The 13829-nt window shown below is 40.1% G+C and overlaps 1 protein-coding gene across 1 annotated transcript in view; it reads left to right on the forward strand.

The window, feature by feature from the left end:
• Positions 1-5051: 5051 nt before the first annotated feature.
• The window catches only part of cd44b (CD44 molecule (Indian blood group) b), a 28497-nt gene continuing 19719 nt past the window's right edge, over positions 5052-13829 (forward strand). The window contains exon 1 of the mRNA XM_036575918.1: positions 5052-5494. Coding sequence (XP_036431811.1) covers positions 5425-5494 — 70 coding nt within the window. The 5' untranslated portion in view covers positions 5052-5424. The remainder of the gene's footprint in view (positions 5495-13829) is intronic.

Consider the following 13829-nt stretch of genomic DNA (forward strand, 5'->3'; position numbering starts at 1 on the left):
GTCAATGGAGGACTCTGTTCAATGGCACTCAATTGTTTGCTCCACTCGTTCATTAGCACTGACCACTGTGCACATTCCCCAGCCCCTCTGGAAACTCAGCTAACCCTGCCCGCACACTCCATGCAGCACGTTAGTGGTTATGTCACGGTAACGGGAGCATGTTGTCTTCAGGGTCTTGATCAATTGCTAGATCTCCAGCAGTTCATCCATTATGCTGCTACAACATTGCCAATCTGTTCTTTTGCTGCGTTTATATGTAGAGTGTTTCCCTAATTGACTCAAATGGCGAGTCTGTGCAGGATGTGACTGCCATCAATCTTCATGTGCTATTTAGGTTCACACAGCACAGAGTCAATGCGGCAATGCCTAATATAAACAGAGGAAGGAAACAGAGCAAGACAATAGATTATGCTCCTATTCAAAAACTCTTTTTTATCCATTTACAAGTTAGTGGCCATTGGTGTGTCATAGATGTACTTTATTGGAAAATTGATATGTCGTGCTGTGAGTATACAAAGCAGACACTTTTATGGAGGATGAATTTCGACACTATATCACATGATCTTTTAACAACTTCTATGGATTTTCTGCAACATCACAAAGAATGATTGTATCTTGCTCAGTTCTCTGTACTTCAACTCTGTGAGATGGGGCAGAGAGGGAGAGAGAGAGAATGTTTGTTCTTGAAGTTTACTGGTAAATGAGGTGTCTGGTAAGAACATGAAGCCTTCACGGTGATGATTTCTGCCATTTTTATTGGTGTAATTTGTCTTTATGACAGAGATAAACTACAGAGAGGTGACATTGTGCTTTGACCACTCAGAAAGAGTTTATTAAACTTGCATTATTAAATCTAGGACACCGACTTGTAGTCTTCAAACCATAAATTTCTTATAATGTAATGAAACAGGAGGTAGTTTTCTTTCTCGTATGTGGTGTCTAAGCCAAGTCAAACTTTAATGTATTACTCATCCAGAGACACTGTCTATGGTGAGACATTAGGCTCATTAGAAGCAGGCAGAGGGTGGGGAGGTTGCGTTCCTCTATCCCCCAAACACTGATTATAATTATTTTACTCATGCCAGTGAGTGGGTAATAACATTTGGCGCAATTGAAGTTTTTTCCATCATTGTGCAACTGCCCACTTATTTCTTTTTTTCCTTCTTTTTTCAGCTGTTGCTGCTTTGCCTCCAAAACAGTTTGAAAGTGTGGGCTGTTGGAGATGTTAAAACACCTCTGTCCTTCTGTTCCTATGAATTAACTGACATAGGTGCTTTATATTACCCATTTGTATCCAGTTTAAGTAATGCAGTAATGCTCTGTATGTAATGTTCTTTATACTCCATATATCAGTGATCAGAGGTGGGTACTAACTAGTTGTGTTTATCCAGTTACATATACTTTAGTACAATTTTGATGGACTTGTACTTTATTTTCAGATGATAATATCTTTGACTAATTATATTTCATCGCTGTCAGGACAAAACCTTGTATCTCTAAAGTGGTAACTTTACAATCGAAGATAAAAACATTCTTAACTTTCAATGGAAGTCAGATCAAATCTTTGAAATGATGTAAGCACATCAAAGAAAATGGAGATGCAAGGTTTTGTCCTATCAGCAACAACTTGCCTAGTAATCTACTTTTTAATATGTTCCAACTAAGTTACTCCAACTAAGTCTCTTTTTGTATTTGATGTCATTGAGCTAGTTTACATCTTTGCATTAACATATTGTCACTGTCCAAATCAAAACAAGTATCTCCAAATTAGTAGCTTTACAGGAGAAGGCAAAAACCTTGTTACCTTTGAATGCAAGTTAATATGAAGATATTTTATTCTTATTCACATTTTTTGTAGTGTTTTTGCTTGTCCATTCATCATACAATGTGAAAAGCAGATCAAGGTTTGTTCACATATTTCCATTAATAACATTTAATGTGAAAATAGCACTATTATGGTAATACAGTAGGTGACTCAGGGGCATAATCCTGGGTACAACTGGCCCTACCCAGATTGATCACAGGCTTACCCAATCAAAAGGGGATGGAATAGTTAATAAGCTGAATTTTTTAAGATAACGAATTTTGGTTTGTTTTCTGAGTGCTGTCACTGTATTATGGCCAATAAAGTCATTGCAGTCTCTGCCAAGGTCCGCCTTATTTCCTCAGCCCTCCAATCACTGCTTAGCAACCACTGCTATCACTGCTATATTATTGCCTCAAGCCTTCAGTTTGTAATGAGCGCTCATCATGTCTATAACTACCATGAGGACACCAGAGTCCTTGATAGTTTCGAGAACATTTTATGAGATTCAATGTGGAAAAGCAACAAGACCAAATCAGCAGTGACTGGTTCTCAGCTGACCTCAGAGCATAGAATTTACTGCTCACTCTGTTTAACTCTGTGCTATATGCTACACTCCCCAGGTTGACTTTGACTTTATGAGTTGTTCAGGTATATAGAATACAAAGTATAGGCCGAAATATAACTTAGCTATGCTAAGAATGTGAGAGGTTACAAGAGTACTCAACAGATGATTCTTGTAAAATGCAAACCCCATAATTATTTTTTTATTTGGACTGCTCATAACATTGATGGCTGAATGAGTGTGCTGTTGCCTAGTTCTAGTAGCCACTCAGTTTAGTCTACAAGCTCTGTAGTTGCTACATTAGTTACTAGATGAGACAAATCAAAGTTGTTGTGTGTTGCATACTCATAGCTTACTACAACCAACCCAAGAAAGTTAATTAAGATGACTAGATTTCTGAAATGAAAACCAGGAACATTTCCAATTCAGCAGTCAATATATCATTAAAATATCAAACGCTTTTATCAATAAAAATAAAAAAGGGGGACAATTCCAGCTTCTTTATTTCAGCCATTGTAACTGTTGTACTGTAATAAACTATGATGAAGGCCAACTCATAAAATTGGGTACTAACAAAGTAACTTTGTAAATCATGTCAGAAAATTATACAGTAGCCTGGTGAGCAAAGCTATGGTAAACTATGGAACACTCAATAAAGAAAATGGTCAGCAAGCATTGAAATAAATTACAACAGTCCTACAAAAAGATGTCTATCTCATGCTTTCCTCCTCGCAAGATTTGTCAGTCATTGCTTTTTAGAATTAAAGTCTGTAAGTAAAAAGGGTCTCAAAAGTCACTGAGTCTAGCGACTTAGGAAGGGATGAGGCAGGGATATGTTTATCACAGAAGATTTAGTGGTTGTATGAGCCCATAAGTTATATTCATATTAAACATTTTGGCTGTAAAAAGAGACCCATGGTTACAGAAGAAAGACCCATGGCCATGGCCCAATAACCAGACCCTAAACACACCACTGGGCTAGCTCCAGTTCTGGAGAGACAGAGACAACTGCTATCAGCATATGCCATATGTCACATATGGATGGCTGAAAAAGTGATGCAGTTTTTAAAAATTATGCACTATTTGTACATTGTAGCCTACGTTCAAGTAGATTGTATGCCTCTATAAACCAGATTATGTTACCCATCACCTGGTAATGTTAGTATGATTCAAGTCCCATAATCCTCCCCTGCTTTTAATCACTAGGTTACCTTGTGTCTTGAAAAAAATGTTTGTGGACTCACTTGACACTTGCTAAGTTCTAGTGAAGTTTTACACAGTAGTATTCTTTAAAACTAGGTGAGAAAGTGGTAGACGTGGTTATTAGATAGCAGCAGCCGGACCCCTCTGTTGGCCAAAACAAGCACAACACAAGATGTCTGCCCTTCTACTCTGCTGCCAGGGCTTTCTTAGGACTTTCCAATGTGTTTTTAATTCACGTTTAAAAACAGGGACATTTCCAGGGACAGTTCCAGCCAGGGACAGGCCACCAAAACAGAGACTGTCCCCAAAAAATGGGGACATCTGGTCACTCTACTGTTAACTAGCATGTCAACACAAATAAGGAATCATCAGGTACAATTGGCTGTATTATGCCTGGTTACCTGCATGAGTAACCTATATTCATCCTTAATGTGGTCAAGATTCATCTCTGACCACCTCTGACCACCTTGTGGTCCACATAATCTGATCACCACCAGCATATGCTGATGCATGATGTAAACAGCCTCATTCTGTTCTTTTGGCTCAGCAACCGGAGTGCTTTGAGATAGGGAACGGTTCTCATTATTGAGTTCAGCCCAGAAGGATCCCAAAAAGAGAAGAGCAGCCACTAACCAGCTTCAGTTCCTGTACTGATATTACTGGATTTCTGATCTTCGTAATGCTGGATGTATCACGAAGTTTCACTCTAGTAACACTACAGTGGAACTTGGTGATAGCAGTTCTACAAGGAACTCAGTACTTGGGAAATTTTCTGACGTGCTTTTGTACTTCTACTGAATTTGTTCTTTCCTAAGCTAATTTTATGTTTACTTCAGTTATCATTTCAATACAGTTACAACACTTTTATTTTTTATAATTTTTTTATTATTTTCTGTACAACGAATACATCTATCTAGAACAGGGTACAGCTGCAGCATGCAAACATGTTATGAAAGGCAGTAATGGGCAATTCAAGTGAAAGTTCGATTCCATCCTTAAGCTCAGAGATGAGGGGAGGAGGGTCGAGGTGTCTGGCTGAAAGAAAAGGTAGTGAATTGAGAGTAGATTCGGGAGGAGGCAATTACAAAGGAGCAGATGTGCACTCAGTGGATGCTGAGTACCTCGGCATGCCGAAGAGGGAAACGTAGACAAAGAGTGGAGCGTCTGAGGAGGGAGGGAGGCATTGACACAGACAGGAGTGAGAGACCTTAACTGAGGCAATAAAAGCACAGAGGGAGACAGAGAGACAGAAGAAGAGAGAGTGGAGTGGTCGAAGAGACAGAGGTACACCTTAACCTAGGCAATAAAACCAGAGAGAGAGAGGTATTGACAGACAAGAGCGAGAGAGCTTAACTGAAGCAGCAAAACCAGAGGGAGAGAGAGAGAGAGAGCATGAGGAGAGGAGGGAGAGAGGGGGTAGAGAGAGAGGGAGGGGCAGAAGGGTGTGTTCATGTATGCACCACCCTCTTCCTCAGTGCCGGTGATAGTGACACCATTTCTCTCTCTCTCTCTCTCTCTCTCTCTCGCTCTCGCTCTCTTTCACATACACACACCATTCAAAAGTTATAGCAAAGTCTCTCAGCTCCAACAGGCGACCAGCTGTCGACCGCTAACTTCAGCTCGTCCACCCCCCCTCCCTCCAAGGGTACTGGACTTGGTCTACCTCTCTCTCTCTCTCTCTCATACTCACACACACACACTGACTCACTCACTCACTCACTCACTCACTCACTCAGCCACTCATTCAGTCCAAATCTCAGCACCCTCAGCTGTCAGAGAAGAGCCAGAGGAATAGAGGAAAGCCCCTCCAGCACACTTTCGTCTCCCTCTCTCTGCCGCTGTGTCAGCCAGCATGTGGATTGTGCTCTGCCTTGGACTCACCTTTGGATTACTGGCCTCCTCTTGGGCGGGCTCCACTCAAGGTGAGTGGAATCCTACGATGGAGAGGGAGAAAACATCAAGAACTGAATATTTCTGCTTTTTTGCTTGTTTTTGGCTGTTTTTTCAGTATAGCAGTAGGTCATGACATGCATTGTTGAGGGATTGTATATGTCTGAGTGAGTGTCTGTGCGAGTGGCTGTGAGTGTGGAATATATGGATGCCGGCAAGGCAGCATGCGTTTAGTCTGGCAGACAGAACAGACAAAGGAGACGGCTGCCGGCTCACTAACCAGAGAGAGAGAGAGAGACAGAGAGAGAGAGAGAGAGAGAGAGAAAGAAAGAGAGGGAAAGACAGAGACAGAGAGAGAAAAAGAGGTGAGAAAGAAACAGACAGAGAAGGTGGGAAAGAGTGTGTGTGAGAGAGATAAACAGACAGAAGCAGAAGGAGATAGATTGAAACGGAGAGAGATAGGAAAAATAAACAGAGAAAAAAAGAGAAAGACTGAGAAATAAGGAAAGCAAAGCAAACAGAGAGAGAGATGGAGAGAAACAGACCAGCGAGAGAGATGGGGAAAGACAGACACAGACAGAGGGAGAGGGAGTCAGACAGAGAGAGATAAACATAGAGAGAGAGAGAGAATGAGACAAGAGTGATTGGGAAAGACAAACAGACAGAGAGAGATGCCGTCTGGACGAGTGGACGTGCCTCAGAGCTGTGGGTTAATCATTTAGTGTCATCATTTGTACCACTTATCATTTTATTCCGCCTTCACATTATCCTGTGAAAAGCCCTGCTGTCTCCTGTGCTTCTACACTGGCTCTGAGCGCCACTTCCTTTCAGCGCTTAGGCATTGTTGAAGGCTTTGGCAGCATGCAAGCCAGGACTTAGGAGCACACAAAGGAAATTGATCAACTGCGCTGTCATTCTACTTCTGCTCTTTCAGCCTCATTCTGCTCTTAGTCCTGAGTTGGGGCTTTTGAGGTGTGTCACTGTGGAACATCAGCTGATAGTGAATCTAACAGGTCCTACTGTGAGTGTGCATGGTGGAATGAGGGAAGTAAATAGTGTATATTAAGTGTACGACTAATAAAAATGGATTTGACGTTCAAGTTGAAAATATGGCTAAATGGATTGCAATTGCTTTTGATGTGGAGGTAATAAAGCATCCATATGCTCAATTTAGACTATAGGCTATTAGACTGAATGAAACAGTATTTTCTTTTGAGTGTAGCTTGTATGTGTGTGTGTGTGTGTGTGTGTGTGTGTGTGTGAAGGGGGGGGTATGAAGGGGGTCTGGCTGTCTGCCAGTGAGCCTCCACTGGGCAGCTGTAAATGTCTGCACTGTAAAGGCAAACAGAGGCTGTTTTTTAGAATGTTTGTGGGTTTAAGGCTCTGTGTACATCTGTGTGAAAGTGGTGAAGAGAAAATGAGAAAGAAAGAGAGATCATGAGAGCGAGAGAGACAGATTAAGAGAGACAGAGACAGATAAAGAAGCTGAAAGACAGGCGGGTCTTAACCTCTGAGGTGAGTTGTGAAAATGAGCTTTGTGTTGAGATTTCCCTCGAGTAAAGCCTGCACCACTGTGCTCTCACTCGCACCCTGAGGCAGCCTGGGTGGCATGAAGCTAATATAAGAGCGAAACTGCTTTCAGTGCTGCAGCCAGCCAGTCTCAATGCACCCATGTAGCCCCAACACACAAACTAATTGGCTGTCTGGCAGTGGAAGTCATGTTGTGGTTAGTGCCTGCCGTGGCCCTGGCCAGTCCCTATAAAGCCACAGTATATACTGCACTTTCTCTCATTAGGAGCCAGGCCAGAGGCCACTGGAGCCACACAGGCAGGCTTTCCCTCATGCCTGCAGGCACACGCCTGATTCAGTCCATCTGTGATGCTGGATGTGACCTTGTCCTGGTATGTAAAAGCACATTCTGGGCAAACTGTAAAAATCCAGCAAAAATAAAGTAAAAAACTCTAGTAGCAAAACTTGTAAAAAGAAAATTATACTTCTCCAAATGCTGTCATAGTGAAAATCCTTACATTTACAGTCTTAGAAGTTGGTTGTATTTTCTACTTCTCCAAGATCCAAATAATCCCAGGCACATGCAGTGATGTTGAGGTCTGGATTCTGGGATGGTCAGCCCGTTGGTTTCAGAATACCAGCAGCTTTTTTGTTTGATTTTACAAATTTTCTTCTTTTTTGTCTATTTCCGTTTCTCAGTTATAGCAACACATCCTTTGAAACTCATAGCGTCCTTTGAGAGTCATAGAGCTGCCTTCTCACAGTGGAAGGGTGGTCAGAAACACCTGTGGATTTTTCCCGATCTGAAGCAAGAGTGGAGCTTCTCCCTTCCTTAAACAAATGGGTTATTTTAGAAATATCTTCTGAATAATTAATAAATAAATAATTTATATTTAATGGTTGCTTTGACGGGCCAGTTAGACAGGAAATTAAATAAATTAAGGGTGGTCTTTGACTTTTGGACAGTACTGTAGAGGACAGTTGGCATTTTCAAAGTGCAAAGAAAAGGGGGGGTTGATATGACAATTTCCTACACAATGTGTACAATGAATGAAATTTCTCAAATGAAAAACTGTTATGTAACTAACATACGTTAACATGTAACTCACATACGTTAACATGTAACTAAGTTTCTTTTCAGATTTACAGCTTATTATTTGCTGTTGTTTGAGATTAAGCCATTATTCTTTGTAATTTTACCCCAGGTTCCCTGTATTTTGAAAAACAGAAAATCTTGAATGTTACATATATTATAGAATTTTGAATTTTTTCCTTTATTTTATTTTAGACTGTAAAATATTTTAAATTCTTGTATCCTTATATAAATTCCATGAAATTACGTAACAGCTATTGAATGTGCTTCAAAATGATCAATTATCCTTAATCATTAGGCTCAACATGAGACATAAGAGTGACACCTGTGGTGTCATTAAACTCTGGGGTTTTTCCAATCTACAAAATGAAAAGGGGTTTTCTGATCACTGTTATCTTTCCATTTTCCTTTTGCGTTAGTCACTCCATCTGCTGACAGTGTAATCAGCAGCGTGAGATTTGAAGAGGCGTTCTGATTTAGCTTTTTACATAAAAACCTCCCTACAATCTCTTCACCAATCACAGATCTGTCCGAAAGTCCTTTTTGCCTTTTACATTACTCATACATGCAGCTGTGTGGGGTGCACGCATGTGTGTGTGTTTGTCTCAGTTGAGCTGGACTGTGGCCAGCCTCGCTAAACTCCAGCAGGCGGCTCAGCCATTGCTGTCACCCCATACAAGGAGCATTTGATCAGAGCCATACTCTCAGGTATGTGCATGGCAGGGAAGGCCCCCACCACACATGCAGGTTTATTATTATATAATATCAAGACGTGGGTTCATACCTGTGCCCTATCTATATGTAATAAATATGCAATAAAAGAATTTTCTAGGTCCAACCCTAACCTTAATCTCAGTATAACCAAAAAGACATGTGCAGTACTTTGTAAAATGTGCTTTACAAACTCATTACAATTTTGTTGGTCCTAATGCTGTTTTTCTCTGTGACATCAGACCACTTTTGTCCTGAAAATATACAAAAACAAACACATAAAACACAGCCTGAGGTCTCTGTGTGCTCCAGCAGTGTGGCAGACCCTCTCTCTACCTGCAGTGTCACGTTTCAAGGTGAGGAAGGCTATGTGGTGTGTGGCTGGGGCTTCACAAAGAGGGCTTTAATGCGGCCAGGCGGAGCAGGCCATCACCTGCTGGCCCAGCTTCTCCACGTGCTGCTTCCAGCACATATCTCCTTTTAACTTTGATCCAGGACCAGCTGCCACTTCTACAAACCCTGCATGCTCTGTGTTGACGTCTACCACACTCTTAAAAATAAAGGAGCCAATACATATTCATGGGAACAGTGCCATACAAGAACCAGTTTTGGTTCCCTAAAGCAGTGGGACTTAACTCTGATCCTGGAGACTCAGTAATTAAGTGCTTTTTTGACATGGTAGGGGAGAGCGAGTCACAAACTGTAAAATATAACCTGGATATTTAACGTAGTTGAACAAGCTCAAGTTGAATGTGCATTCAATCATGTTCTTGTATTGCCATAGCAACCTTATCTGAAATTTTGACTGGAATCGGACAGATTTTTCTCAGGATTCATCCCAAAGAATGCTTTTGTACTAACTTACTTACTACCTTTGTACTAACCTACCTACTTACTTTTTGATTACTGAATTGAATGTATAAGTCACAGAACTCACTTGTATATTATTTTAATTATCCTCTTGGTGTTTGAAAATAGCACAATTTTAAGCATGTGAACAACTCACAGTGAGAGCTAGCCAGGCTAAAGTACAGCCTCCGCATGGTGGGGTTAGTTTTAACACAGTGTTACAACTAAGCCTCTGAAACTAAACTAAGACAGAATTCCATATCCTCCCATATACATTCAAAAGAGTTATTGTTTTGCACACATTCATCAAAGAAGTGCTATAGATGTCATGTAAATAAAAAAAAACTCTGTTAGTTTTATCAGCTAATATTTGCTTTCTTTCTGAAACTCAATTTGCCATGATGATACATTGTTTTCACTTGTCACTCATTGTGATACACACATTTTCATGTATTTAGGTAGAAAGGCTTGTGTGGTTCAAACAACACAAATGATAATGAATGAATAGTTTGTGTATTAATTTACCAGACTTTGAGAGAGTGTTACAGTTAACCCCACCTATGGAGTTCATTATAATATTTCCACTCCTTCCAGTTTCAGCTGAATTTTTCATAAAAAATAGGGTCTTTAAATAAAGTTTATATTTTCTTTTGTAGCAGAGATGTGGAGGTTGATTGTACAAAACACATGTTCTTATCCAAATATTTTAAAATTATTAAGTCAAGCTCATTCTGTGTTAGACTGTGACTTGCTCAATGACTCAAGTGAAAGTATCTTTCCTTTTTATTTGAGTCATTGTTTCACTGAAATAAAAATTCTTGTACTTGAGGATGATGAAAATGGGCAGGGCAGGGTTACTGCAAGACCAGGCTTGAGAACTGCTGCCCTAAAAACTTTTCAATTTCTAGATGACTCCTCAAAGAACCATTCTTGTAAATGAGAGGTGCGTGTGAGGAGCCTTCAAACAGAAAAGTGTAGAGTAGCCTAAAATTAATCTCAAGTAAACATATAGTTACTTCAGTGAAATAGTGATTGAAATAAAAGTAAAAGTATCTTTTACTTGCTTGTGTAAATGTATAGGTCAAAAAGCTACTTAAGTACTAAGTAACTTAGAGCTGCAGCAAAACTTCTTGATGCAGCCAGCATCTATCAGTGTCATAACTGGAATTTGTTAGGAGCTGTTTTTATTTTTTTGGGTTCCTTTTGGTCTCATTTAAAAAACAATGAACGGTCGTCCATTCGCTTTAACTGTATTGAGGATGTGGCTAATCACAAAGCAGGACAGATGCTGTATCATCATTAAAACATAAGATTAAACCCAAAAAAGGGATCAGTTACTAAATGTTAATGACTATGTGACTAAGTAAAAAGTAGATTACATTCCTCATGGATATTCTTGAGTGGAAGTAAAAGTATTATCATTTAAAATACTCAGGAAAGTACAAATCCGTGTTTTTTTACCTAAGTACATATAACATAGTACAGGTAACCAGCTGCTTCCCACCTCTGCCTCTATATAATATAAAGGTTCCATACTGCTTAAAAGAGAGCCATATGTCCATGCCAGTGTAGTTCTCCATGTATTTGCTCCTCTCTCTTGTGGTCCCTAAGGGGCAAGATGCTAAAAGTTCAAGCCCCATTTTTTTAACATAATTTCATAGCTTTTCACCCCCTCTTCTCTCTCTCTCTCTCTCTCTCTCTCTCTCTCTCTCTGTCTCTCTTTCTCTCTCCCAGGTACTAATCTATGTTTAAACTGATCTTAAATGGATGAAAGGACGCTCATATTTCAGCTGAACTGTATCTCCCAGAATGCTGTTAAACCTATTAATTACATTTTAAAGCCTTTCGGTAGGGCTCTGGCTCCCTGCTCACCTTCCCTCCTCCCACCTCTCACTTGTTATAATATACACTCAGCTCTTTGTAGGCTGGAGAGCTAAAGCTTTCAGAAGCAGCTTCCACATGTGTCATTTCAAATAGAGAGACGTAGCAAATTAGGAAGAGAAAACAGATATTTATCCAAAGTGTTCTTCTTATTTTAAAAAATTCAAAATGTTGACAGGCTGCTTTACTGAAAAGCACTCCTTGATGCCAGTGTCCTTCAGAAACAATGGAGAAGTAGAGAATTAGAGAGGAGAGAGTCCTTCAGGTGACTTTGCATGACTGCGTTCCATCTGAGAGAGGTCTCTAGTTTCACCTGCGCTGCCTGCCTTTAAACCCATGACCGGCAGTGGGATGGACCAGCTGTAACAGCAGTAGTGACTAGACACTGTTCACAAGGACAAAACTACCAAATAACTGCTGAAACCATTCTACTGAAGCATCATGCATGATAATGACTTTGCTCAAGATTAATTTAATTGGTAAATACATTCATCAGAGTAATTATCTTAGTTAATGAACTGCAATTATCTGGAATTATGTTATTTAATCTATTCATTATACAAATTGCAAGCTAAAAACTCAAATCCCCTGAAGGCCACAGTTAATGACTGCCCAATGACTATGTGACTGCCCAACAAACGCCAGCAAACCCAAACAAATGCATACTGTATTTGAATGTTCTCTTCATTTACACTGTTCTATAATGTTCTTTTACGTTTACATGGTCCTATTCATAGTATTCAATTGCATCATTAAGAAGACCACGTCGCCATGTTGGTAGGCAGGCTGTAACTCTGACTGTGCTCTGATAGAGCTCGCCTCGTCACCGTTACTGCAGCTACAACTCTGCAGGTGGAAAACCAAGCAAAATAGACCAGAATGACAACAAAAAAGATAAAAAAGATGTATAGACACTTTAGAAGTTCCAGTCAGCTTCTTGTTTGCCAGCTTCTCATTTGAATTTTCCATTCCACCTGAGCTTACACTGAGGTTCCTAAAACGTTTGGCAAATGAGAAGCCAACATCAGCTTACCTCAATAAGTGCATCAATTTACCCCCAAAAAAATGCTCCTTAATCAACAAATACCTTAAACTTTTGCTTGGAGATGTTTACTGAGCAGCTAAGGAGCAGCACAGCAAAGCTATAATCAGCCGTTGGAGCTGTTGAACATGTCTCATTGGCTGATCTAATGCCCAAACCGCACACTTCTGTACTACACTACTAAGTGCTACTACACTAATAAGTGCACTTCTAATAGTAGATCTGCTATTTTTTGCATACTATTTAGATTTCACCTTTTATTTGGTGTCACTACAGCAACAAATCAAATAAAATCACTCAATTTAACTCAATTTAAAAAGTGTTTTAAAAATGTGTTTTACTGCCTTTGCTGGATCTGTTATGGCTTGTTATCTCATTACAAACCACCACAGCACTGCTGAATGAACCTGCCTGATTGTGGTGTCATCAGAATACTATGTTCACATTGTTCTAGAATATTCTCATCATTTACAGTGCTCAACAATGTCCTCCTTCATTCACACCCTTCTAGAATGTTGTTCCTCATTCACACTGTTCTAGAATGTCCCCCTATTCACACTGTTCTAGAACGTTCTTCCCCACTCACAATATTCCTGAAAGTTCTCCTCCATTCTTACTATTCTAGAATGGTCTCCTCCTTCACACTGTTCCAAAATGTTCTTCTCATTTGCACTGTTCTAGAATGTTCTTCCCAATCACACTGTTCTAGGATGCCCCCATTGACACTGTTCTAGAATGTCGCCCTCCATTCACGCTGTTCTCCCTCCATTCCCACTGTTTTAGAAAGTTCTCCCCCATTTACACTGCTCTAGAATGTTCTCCTGCATTCACACTGTTCTTGAATGTTCTATGAACACTTGTTCATTTGGCTTTCCCGTTTTTATTTTGAAACAGTATAAAGTCAACTGTCAGCATTATAATGCTGGTTTTTGTTCGGGGAATGTTGGGTCAGTAGCTCTGGCTTTAGGGCACCATAGAGTATCCAATCTGGAGACAACTCTCAGAAGAGAATTGGGGTCAAGTAACTTTAACCTCACCTTACAACACATCCACCTAGGATAACAACGTCAAAGATCATTTTACTTCATGAAATCTAGCTAATTTGGAACTTTCTTCCACGTAAAGATGTTTCCCTTGACTAACAGTAGACAGTAGATTACGTTTGAGTTGAGCTGCAGAACAGCTCAGTTGAGGAAGGTCCGTAATGTTGTTATTGCTGTTGCTGTTGGTGCTCTGTGTTTTTTTCTTTGGAAGCCCAGAGGCCGAAGTGAAAATACTGACC

Source organism: Colossoma macropomum, unplaced genomic scaffold (assembly GCF_904425465.1).
Source record: "Colossoma macropomum unplaced genomic scaffold, Colossoma_macropomum, whole genome shotgun sequence".
In the NCBI taxonomy this organism is placed as follows: domain Eukaryota; kingdom Metazoa; phylum Chordata; class Actinopteri; order Characiformes; family Serrasalmidae; genus Colossoma; species Colossoma macropomum.